General features: G+C 41.1%; 1 protein-coding gene across 2 annotated transcripts in view; it reads left to right on the top strand.

Moving 5' to 3' along the window:
* The window catches only part of ST6GALNAC5 (ST6 N-acetylgalactosaminide alpha-2,6-sialyltransferase 5), a 253,222-nt gene extending 241,475 nt beyond the window's left edge, over positions 1 to 11,747 (top strand). For both annotated transcript variants that reach the window (XM_073593715.1, XM_073593716.1), the window contains one exon: positions 10,583 to 11,747. In XM_073593715.1, coding sequence (XP_073449816.1) covers positions 10,583 to 10,814 — 232 coding nt within the window. In that variant the 3' untranslated portion in view covers positions 10,815 to 11,747. The remainder of the gene's footprint in view (positions 1 to 10,582) is intronic.
* Positions 11,748 to 12,080: the final 333 nt, after the last annotated feature.

Raw genomic sequence — 12,080 nt, 5'->3', positions numbered from 1 at the left:
TTAGACGAGTGGGCGCCATCTTAGCCTCACTCGTCTCCAGGCACAGGAGGGAGACGGATGCAATCGCCTCCACCGCTACCGACGGCTCCGGTAAGCGGTGAAAGGCACCGGATCGCGGCGGGAGGGGGGGGGCCCTCTCCCGCCACAGATAAAAGTGATCTCGTGGCGAATCCGCCGCAGGGACCACTTTTATCAGAAAGAGGACCGCCGCAGCTAGCTGCTGCCATAACAACGATATACCTCTTCAAAGTTTGGACGTACATCGGCGTGCCGGAAGTGGTTAAATATAAGATCTAGGGTCAAAAAGACCTCAGATCTCATATTTACACTAAAACACAATTAAAAAAAAAATTGTCATTTAAAAAAATGCATAAAAAAAATGGCCCTTTAAGAGCTATGGTCGGAAGTGACGTTTTGACGTCACTTCCGCCCTGCAATGATATGGAGACGGGTGGGGGCCATCTTCCCCTCACTCGTCTCCATGTCAGGCCACAGGAAGCATCCAATTGCCTCCGGGGGGGGGAAGGCCCTCTCCCGCCGCCAATAAAAGTGATCTTGCAGCAAATCCGCCGCCGAGACCACTTTTATCTTAAACCGGACCCGCTCACTGAAGAAGAGGATACCGGGGTTATGGCAGCTATTGGCTGCCATAACAACGATATTCCTCTTCAAACAGCCGGCATATAACGACAGTGGGCGGTCCGGAAGTGGTTAAACGAAAATCATACGATCTGGCATCGTACAATTTTTTTCCCGTGCATGTCTGATCAAATAATATCAGATGAACTGTCCTGATTGGCTCTCGAAAGCTCTGTACTAACGATCAGATTATCGTACGATCGCTCCAAAATCTGCATTTTTCGTACGATTTTCTGATCCTGTGAACGGGGCTTAACATGTTACAGGTTTGGGGTATGTAAACATTAGGCCCCTTTCACACTACCGCGTTATCAAAGTGGGACCAAAGTAGTGCAGAGACTACTTTGAAGTCGTTGCGATTTGAAGTCGCACAGATATGAACGGTACTCATTGGAAATCATGGGGTACAACTTGTCATGCGACTTTGCAGTCCCAAGTCGCACAAGTGTGAAAGGGGCCTAAGCCTAACTGGCTGCATCAGTTAGATGTTACAAGAAGACCAGCATAACATTTCCCTGACAGTTTGGACTTGTAGAAATCATTTTCAGGTGTTGCCTTCAACATTTTCTGACTTAAAGCTTGTCATTTAACACTATGGATTCATTACAAGTGAAAAAAGATGTCTTGAGTATGTCTACTGATTAGAATTCCATTCTCGAATCTATCTGTGTGAATAGACTCTAGGTCTGTCTTAATATTCTGCTATATGCCTGACTGGCTATATATTCATCACTGGCTCCTAATATTGATTCAGGATGTAAATTTTTAGGTTCCGGATTATGATTGCAGCTCAATATTATTATACAGTTCGTCAGCTCGACTTTTGAAGGCGTGTGTATCAATATATCTTATATCCCCAAGGAAATGAAATGGAGTTTTTTTTTTTCTTTTAGATATAGAGAGGATATTATTTGTCTCTGACTATTCTTTCCTGTTTAATCTGATTTATCAGCAAAAGGAAAGACAATGCATGCCGGAGACCAAAAATCAATGATTAGGATTGTAGAGATAATTAAAAAGTCAAGAACACAAAATGTATAAATTTTTCTTATGCATAAAATACAATTGAAAATGATTTCATCTTTTAGAGATAGATATAAGGTCATACACCCAACAAAAAAAAAAAACATTAAAGCTGGATTCACACTGTGTGCATAATTTCATGCTCTCAGGAAGCCTGTTCATTTTGAATTCACGGTCAATACAGGTTCTCTCACACCTGCACTTTTTTTTTAACACATAGCGCCACAACGCATGGAGTTGTGATATGACTTTGCTTCTTCATGTCAATATCGTCCCTAATATCTATTTATCTGATAATTGGTGGAGGAATATTAAAGAAGCAGAAGGAGGGGTGGAGGAAGCATTGCTCACAGAATGGGTAAAGCAGAAACAGGAAGATCCTTCCACTGCAGGTCCTAAAGTACAGCTTCCTCTCCAGTAAGGAGATCAGTAAGGGTGGCCTTACATGGATCAAAATGTGGCCAGTTCAGTAGGGATCTGATGAATTTTGATCCATGTAAGGGCAGATAAGACCCAGCGCCGTGCACGACTGCATCCCTTCTCCCCTCTCTTTCTCTTCACACAGGGCCTCAAACAGCAGCAGGAGCCATTGGCTCCTGCTTCTGTCAATCAAATGCAGTGAAGAGGAAGTGGCGGCGAGGCTATACCCCTCTGTGTATCTATGGAGCGTGGCTTCATAGAGGCACACAGCTCAGGAACGAGCAGACACCAAATGGCTTGCTATGGGGACACACAAAGAAGAGGAGGAACCAAGATTGCCAGCGGGGGACCCTAGAAAAGGAGGTTCAGGGGGCTGCTCTGTGCAATACCACTGCACAGAGCAGGCAAGTATAACATGTTTGTTATTTTAATTTAAAAAAGTACATACTTTAGTAACACTTTAATAAAAGGAAAGAAAAAAAAGGTGTATATATTTTTGAAACAACAATGCTTGCCCTCAGTAGTCAGATATATATTGAACAGCATCAAGGTTCCGTAAAAACTTCAAGGTCTTTGAGTCGTCTGCTCCATTTATTGAACCTTTATGCTGCGTACAGAAAACTACTATATGTTATCTTTATAGCACTGAATAAAAATCCTCAGTTTTCAAAGAATTTTACACTCATTCAGTCTGTACACCAATGAAAAGTTTCTCAGGATAAAAAGACAATAAAAAGGTTATTCTTTTTAGATTGAATTCAAGATTTGACTGAGACAAGCTAATTTTCTGAATATGTTAATTCATACATGGCCTATTGTCAGGGAATATAAGGAAACATAAATAGAAATACTACTTAAAGATTTTTACAAATATACCAACTTTGCAAATTCTGCAAAAGATTGGTTACATGGGAACAGACCTAGGATGTCTCATCTACCCAACAGGACATGATCATATTCATTATATTCATATACATGATAATATTATATTCCTTAACATTCTATACATAGAACGCTGCTACTCCAAATGACAATGGACATGAATACAATATAATTCTATAACGCGCTATACATAAAACACTACACCTCTAACCTGACCGACTACTGTACATTATCACAATACAATTCTATAACCCTCTATATATAGAACATTGCACCTCCACATGACAATAGACATGATCATAATATAATTCTATACCACATTATACATTGAACACTACACCTCTAACATGATCATAATACAATTCTATAACCCTCTATACCTAGACGTCCCACTTGACCAAAAAAAAAGGTTATAATTCTCTAAACAGAACATTTACACCTCCAACATGACCAACCACTGTAAATATTCATAAGATTGTTCTATGATAATATACATAAAACTCTACACCTCCATCAACCTTTTTAAGACAGAAGAACCCCATGAAATAACTTTTCAGGCTTAGGAAACCCCTGCCAATACTTAATATATCTACAGGGCACTAGGTAAGATGTTCCTTACATTTGTGGTCTTTGGAAAGAATTTCTCCTTACAGATAGCTAAAAAGATCATTGGTGTCAATGGTTATTCACCTGAGAGGCAAACGTTGCTCATTGTTCCAAAGAACCTCTGGCAACCTTTGGAGGACCTTTAGGATTCCACAGAGCCCTGGTTGAGAAAGGCTGCTCTATACAGTGGGGAAAATAATTATTTGATCCCCTGCAGATTTTGTAAGTTTGCCTACTTACAACAAAATGAAGGGTCTATAATTTTTATTATAGGTGTATTTTAAATGATAGAGACAGAATATCAACCAAAAATCCAGAAAAAACACATGATACAATGTTATAAATTGAGTTGCAGTATTTGATCCTCAAGCAAAACATAACTTAGTACTTGGCGTAGAAACCCTTGTTGGCAAGCACAATAGTAAGAAGTTTCTTGTAGTTGGTTACCAGGTTTGCACACATCTCAGAAGAGATTTTGGTCTACTCTTCTTTACAGATCTTCTCTAAATCCTTAAGGTTTCTTGGCTGTCTCTTGGCAACACAAAGTCTCAGCTCCCATCATAAATATTCTATAGGATTAGGTCTGGAGACTGGATAGGCCACTCCATAACAATAATGTGCTTCTTCTTGAGCCACTCCTTTGTTGTCTTGGAGGTTTTGAGTGGGCCATCAAAAATGGTTATTTTGATTACTCATCTTTAGTGTTCTGGCAGAGGGAAGAAGGTTTCCACCTCCGTGCTTGATTGTAGGGATGGTGTTCTAGGTTCATAGTCAGTATTTTTCTTCCTCCAAATACAGCGTATCGAGTGAATGCCAAAGAGCTCAATTTTGGTCTCATCTGACCACAGCACTTTCTCCCAGTCCTTCTATGAATCATTTAGATGTTCATTGGTATGTATGTACATGTGCCTTCTTGAGGAGGGTGACTCGCCGTGTTTGGAGGAAGAAAAATGCTGACTATGACCCTAAGAACACCATCCCTACAGTCGAGCTTGGAGGTGTAAGCATTATGCTTTGGGGCTGTTTCTCTGCAAAAGGTACAGACCGACTTTGCTGCATTGAGGGGCCAATGGATGGGGACGTGTATTGTAAAATCTTGGATGAGAACCTTCTTCCCTCAGCCAGAACCCTAAAGATGGGTCATCAAAACATAAACATTTTTGATGACCCACCGAAAACATACCTCCAAGGCAACAAGGAGTGGCTCAATAAGAAGCACATTAAGATCATGGAGGGGCCTAGTCAGTCTCCAGACCTTAATCCTATAGAACACATACGGAGGGAGCTGAAACTTGGGGTTGCCAAGAGACAGCCAAGAAACCTTAAGGATTTAGAGAAGATCTGTTAAGAAGAATGGTCCAAAATCCCTTCTGAGATGTGTGCAAACCTGGTCACCAGCTACAAGAAACATCTTACCTCTGTGCTTGCCAACAAGGGTTTCTCCACCAAGTACTAAGTCATGTTTTGCTTGGAGATCAAATAATTATTTTACTCACTGCAACTTAATTTATAGCATTTGTTTTGTGTCTTTTTTCTGGATTTTTGGTTGATGTTCTGTCTCCATAATTTAAAATACACCTATGATAAAAATTATAGACCCATAATCATAATATAATTCTTCAACAATCTGTAGAACACTGCATCTTCAACACGATCGACCACTGGGCACAATCATATTACAGTACCATTCTATTCATACAACATTAAACCTCCAAAATCACTGACTACTGGGCATGACCACGATACCATTCTATTTTTTCATCAACACAAACATAGAACACCCATATCTCTCAACATAATCAAATTACTATTCTATTTGAATCTTCACAGACAAAGAACACTACACCGCTCAACATGATCCACCAGATGTGGATCATAATACAGGTTTTTAAACTTTACAGACAAAACACTATAGTCCTAATATGGTTGCTGTCCTTTGTAATATAAGCTTTTACAAGGTCTCCATTTGTGCAGAGTTAACTTATATGGAACCTTAGTTAAACTCAGAAACAAATCTCTACAACGACTAGAATGAAAAATATATATGAGACAGACTCCTGTATTATAAGCTTTTACAAGGTCTCCATTTGTGCAGAGTTAACTTATATGGAACCTTAGTTCAACTCAGAAATGAATCTCTACAATAACTAGAATGGAAAATATATATGAGACAGACTCCTGATGGTTAGGTAACAACAAAGTTGACACAAGACTAATCACATCTAGAAGGATTGGCAATTAATTAACTCAATTAACAATAGAAATGCACACCTAGGAGGCCACACAATGGGGAAATTACACAATGGAGAAAGACACTTAACGGTAAACACATAAAACCTTAATAAACAGATTCCACATAGCAGCAGGAGACCCCAGCATCGGGTTGTTTTGAGGGAGTGGATGGAAGGCGCGTGATCAGACGCTTACATCAAGAAATGTATGGTTTATTTATGTAAAAGAATACAGACATATAGTCGTATAGATATAAAATCATACAAATACTGCATAATATTATAAAAAAAGGAAAAACAGGTAACAAAATAAGTACTAGGAAGTTAAAATTGGGGTGTGCCCATATTGAGGCAGGTGTTTAAGAAAGGCTAGTACTTATTTTGTTACATGTTTTTCCTTTTTTTTTATAATATTATGTAGTATTTGTATGATTTTATATCTATACGACTATATGTCTGTATTCTTTTACATAAATAAACCATACATTTCTTGATGTAAGCGTCTGATCACGCGCCTTCCATCCACTTCCTACTAAACAGTCCTTTCCAGACCACCCCTGGTCAGCTAAGGCAGCAGGACACGCTCCATCATCTCCCCCAGTCCTACCTCTGACTACAATAGTACCTTTGTTTTACAGCAAACGATCTCACAAGCGCAGGAGTATTTTTCACCATATCTTGTTCACACTTTTGCATGCGGGTTGTTTTGAGCAGATTATTATCATCTGCTTTGAGTCTCTGAGTCTAGGAGGGGGGTTGAAGCAGTCAATGCTGGTTTGGGTTGTCTATACCTCAACAAAACACAGAGGGCTCAAATCTTTATCTGGGTCCTCCAGTTCTCAGAGTCTGTGTGTTTCCAGGAGACATGGACATGAATCTGAAGTAAAGCTACTCCAAAGGTCCCCCTGGTACACACCTGCCAAAGAATAGAGCCTCCTCCAATGCCAGGGTCCATAGTCAGTAGGTAAGAGGCTAGCCTGCAGTCCCCTTCAAAAGCCACAGTGACAGTGGTTACCGTGGTAATATATTCCGGAAAAGCTGTCAGGTATAAAATCTCCAGTGAAAAATCTTTAAATCTGTGCTTGCTCTTGTACTGTAAATTAAAGGTAAATAAATGGATGTGAACAGACGTATATGTGAAAGGCCATCCGCATGCAGGACATTTTGTAAATGCAAAGTGCGTGCCTTCTATTTTGTGCTGACATACGCAAAAAAATGTAACCACAACATTCATTTTGCCAACATAAATGAATGCACTGCAAGAATAAGAATTTATTTTGTAGTCAAATGAGATAATCCATTAAAAACGGAGCCGAAGAAAGACATGTACATAGCTGGAAAGAAATGTAAGCGCAAGACATACATGACATACATGGTGGAAGTAACTACCAGACTGTAACAGGTTAAGTCAGGTGCTGGTTAGATAGAAAGAACTGGCTCTTACGGGATTGGAGGAGTCACGGGGAAGATGGGGAGGAGCTAGATAATAGTGTGGGGGTGGAGCGAAGGCACGTCAGTCGCAGGTTGAAATCGTGGTGGAACGTCCCTCCCTCACACCCTAGTGGAAGTGGTTTGGCTGTGGTGGAAGAAGATGTTCGTTTGCGGTTGGGTCCTTGACGATGGGCAATAGCTATAGTGTTCGCAAATTGGTCTAATAGTCGTTCCAACTTTATCCTTTGGGTAGGTGCCACATAAGATAAAAAATCCATTGAGAGTTTTGGGTGTTCCGTCCACCTTTGTGATTTCCTTGAGAGTCATAAACATTTGTAAGGTGGTTTGAATGTCTAGCCTTCACCAATTGCTGAAAAAAATGTCTGTATTTAGTGGACATTTACTGTATATTTTTTCCCTGTTTTGTTAACTTCCACTCACCGCTGTAATGCATATATGCGGTGGCAGGGTAGGTGGGCTTTGACACCCAGCCATCACTGACGTTTCTTGGTCTCTGTGAAGCCAGCAGGACAGGCTCTCAATCATGCGACCATTGTGAGAGGCAATCACAGAGCCGATCACATGAACGGGACACAGTCTCCTACCTCCCTTCTTGTTAAGACCCACTTAAAGAGCCACTAAACCCACATCATAAAAAACTAGCAATTAATGCTGTTTATACTCCGTCACTATGGGATTGATTTACTAAACCTGGAGAGTGCAAAACCTGGGGCAGCTCTGCATAGAAACCAGTCAGTTTCCAGGTTTTATTGTCAAAGCTTAATTGAACAAGCTGAAGTTAGAAGCTGATTGGCTACCATGCACAGCTGCACCAGATTTTGCGCTCTCCAGTTTTAGTAAATCAACCCTATGGGATTCATTTTCTGTATTCTGAAAGAAACCTGGTTGATCCTGCTGCTCTCTATCTCCACCTTCTGTCCAAGTCCCCAATGCAGCTAGGGATTTTGCAGAGCAGTGTTGGCAGCTCTGCACGTGCTCAGTTTTCAGTGAGATTCTATGCTGAGCATTTCCTACCTATCACATCTGAGCAGCCCGTGTGTCTATAGAATCACACACGTGGGCGTATACACAAGGGTAAATGCCAGTCCACTCCCTCCCTCCATGCACACTAACCAGCTAACCACAATGGGGGTGGGATATTACATCTTGATTGATGGAAGATTCACCTCCCTCTTATTCTAAAACACACGCTGAAGGGGCGTGACACAGCCTGTGACTGGCAGAAATCTGCCCACACCATATTATTGCCAAAAATAATAAAGATTTGATTTCAAATATATATTTGTATGAAAATTTAAAAGTTTATTGGTATTTATTTTTACAATGGAATTTAAATCTGTACTAAGTGATGAATAAAGCTCACCTCCCGTGACAAAATTAAATTGTGGCGCTGATTACAATACATCTAATTCACCCCTCATAGTGAGAAATAGATTGTACGTTCAAAAAAATGTTATGTTAGTAACAAAAAAGAATCTAACCACCTTTTAACTGGTGTGTATCTACATGTGGTATAATCCACCCTACACCTAAATAAATAATATGAGAATGTGTGCGACCACTCCCTTACTAATATCTCCACACAATAATCTATATACGTATGGAATTATATCCACCTTAATACATGACGTGACTTAGTGTTAAATGGCTCAAAGTTTGCTCATCAAAAATAGCTCCTGTTTCCCTTATGGTAAAGATAAAATAAAATACAAATATACAGTCCATAAATAAAAGTGCAAAAAATAGTGTCCGTGATAGTGATCAAAAAGACAGCATATAAAGTGCCACAGCAAGTCCTTTCTGTTGAAGAAATGTGAGGTCTTTTGATATACTCTTCCACCACACCTTAGTGTTCAGTGATCACTCTCCCTATGGGCAGCCACTCACCAGCTCCTCATGCCTCCACTCTCGTGTGAGGCTGACAGGCATAAATCAGTTGTTATCACCGGTAAGGGTTAAAGCATGTGAATCCAGGAGACTCGTTCCATATAAAATAGAAAGACACTCCCAATAGTGTAATAACGTCAAACACTTTAATGAAACACACTGCAAAGTAACACTTCAACCATTTCACTCACATTGTGTAAAAAATCTTATAGCACAGTAAAATCCACAGCAATCCGTCCACTAACATACAGCATCTGAGATCAACCTCATAGGGGGTATGCGGTCACGGCGGACCCTCTAATGTAGAGCGCATACAGTGTCTCTCACCCTCTCACCGCCTGCTGAACAAATGGGTAACGCTGTCCCCCCTCTCTCGGTTCACCGTTCAGTTCGCTTCCTTTGTCACTAGTACGTGGTGTTAACCTCCTTACGGCCACGCCCCCAACATGTTTCGGTACGCCTGTACCTTATTCAGTATTCCAAAGGCTGTTTTTTTTTTTCCTTTCGATAATGTGACCAGCAGCAGAGGACTAGAAGATCCTCCTAATTATGTTTCCTTGCAAACAGGCTGGGAAAGAGCTGGGTCATGTGATAGCTCTATATTGAATAGGAAAAAGGTACTTTGATTTTTTTTTTTAATTAAAATAATTAGTGCCATCATCCATATACAAAAATAGAAGGGACAATGTAAATTAAACACTGTGTGTTTAGTGCAAGAGAGGAGAGATCCAGGGGACTGGAAGCTATATGTCCCAAAACCTAATTAGTAAAAACAGTCACATGGGGGAGAGTCCAAAGTGCTAGCTAGGTGGCAGCTGCTGTGAAGGAGCTAGAAGTAACTCTGCAGGGGAGAAAAGAAAAGAAGCAGCGCCATCTAAGTGTAGCAGTAGAAATGCTTTAATGGCCACATTAAGTAAACAACTCACAGGATCATGGTAGGTAATGCTCGTCAGGTTAATAATCCATGTTGGAAGTTGGTATTTATGTGCAGCTGTGTCTGCTGTGGCAGCAGCCTGACTCCGTGACTCGACTGCACATAAATACCAACTTCCAACATGGCTCCCTCGTGGCCTGAAGAAGGAACGTGTGCCACACCCACCGTTAGTGACATCCATGACGTCAGCTCCACCTCTGTCCATCCAGGATCCTCGGACCAGTTCCCGGAAGTGTTGCTGTCCACCAACACTGCCGAGGGCCCCATCCGGTTTCCTTTTGAGGAGGAACGCCGGCCATCCACAGCGGGGACTTGTATCAACTACAAGCATTACTTATTGTGGCCATTAAAGCTTTTACACCGCTACACTTAGATGGTGCTGCTTCTTTACTATGTGTTTAGTATCACTTTAAATGGCCACTGACAGGTGGCAGAAAGGGGTTAATTATAAACAAGTTGGTTCAGTTTTGAGCATCATCAAAATAAAACGTTCTTGTCTTGTCCACAGGTCTCCCAACCACACGACGGTGCCCTACCATTATTATGAAGTGATGGGTCCAGACGAGTGTACAATGTATATCTCTCACGAGCGAGGCAGAAAAGGAAGTCACCATCGCTTCATCACAGAGAAAAAAGTTTTTGCCAACTGGGCACGGACCTTTAATATCAACTTTTTCCAACCAGACTGGAAACCGGAGGCACACACTGGAAAACACTTACTTGGGAAACCAATGTTCTAAACAGAGGGAGACTGAAACTCAAGATAGCCGCCATTTGGTCTCCAGTAGTATCTGTTATAAGACCTTTCCTATCACTATACTAGGGAATAGAGGTGCTCCAGGTTAATAGCGCATTTATAGCCTGAAAAATTGGTTAACCTTTTAGTATGTCTACTACAGTTCTTTACAGGTGTTGGCTGCACATTGAAGAAGCTCTCCAAGAAAGAGTTAAACTCTCTCCAGTTACACACAAAGGTGGGGTGCGTTCTACTGTGTACAATTCTTTTAATATTAACTTTCACAGGAAAGATAAAACTGGGTGAGTCTGAGCCCTTTTCTGGAATCATCTATGGATTGATTATTAAAAGGACAAGTTAACTTTTAACCTAAAATCTATTGATTCACTCTACCCAGCCACATAATGTAGAACCCCCCACTCAGATGCTTATGTACCTCTCTGTTACAATGGTGGACTCCTCCAGTGTTTACTGTTTTTGGCCTGATATGCTTTAAGAGTAGAGATGTTACAAGTATGGCCCCATTCAAGTCTAGGGGGAGTCAATGATTAGGCATACCCAGCGGAGACCATCACCACCATTGAGAGGTAAGTAAAAAATCTGCATGGGGGGGCTCTAGATTGGAGTAGGTGGCTGGGAAGGGTGGTTAATTACGTAAAAGCCTACAAGTCCTTTAACCTCTTTGAGCTCGCAATCTGTCCTAACGTTGCCCACGATGCTCCATGTTATAGACTGTTAATAAACATTCCCTCTGAGAACTGGAGCGCAAACTTTGTGTCAGCTGACAAAATACGTTTTTCACCTTTAGATGAACACTGCCACCTTCAGTGCCATCTATTTGATTGTGTAATTGTCAGATATAATTACATTAAAAAGAAATGTTATAAATGAACTTAAAAAACAGAAAAAAATCTTCTTGCACAATTGTCACCCTATAGACATGCAAATTCGCACAAATTTACTAACAAATGAATCAATGCATGCTGACTAATTATGGCCAGTGGATCTAGGCATTAAATGAGAAGTAGGGACAAAGCTCTTTTGGCCCTACTTCTCCTGTGGGTCACAGGAATGCACTTAGTTCTGCTCTCCTGTGACCTGTCCACTGTCGGCTGACATCTCTGAGGTGGTCCAGGCTCTGGAGAGATCCCATTTTAATGTTGGATGCGGCTGAGAGCCTGAGCCAGCCGCTCCCACCCCCTGCACAGCCCAGTGCTCCAGTAAATTCTGAAGGGACAGAGCAGACAGCAGTGACTGACAGTTGGCACTC

Source organism: Aquarana catesbeiana, linkage group LG07, assembly GCF_042186555.1.
Source record: "Aquarana catesbeiana isolate 2022-GZ linkage group LG07, ASM4218655v1, whole genome shotgun sequence".
In the NCBI taxonomy this organism is placed as follows: Eukaryota; Metazoa; Chordata; class Amphibia; order Anura; family Ranidae; genus Aquarana; species Aquarana catesbeiana.
Note: the sequence above shows the minus strand (reverse complement) of the source record. Positions and strands in the feature narration are given on the sequence as shown.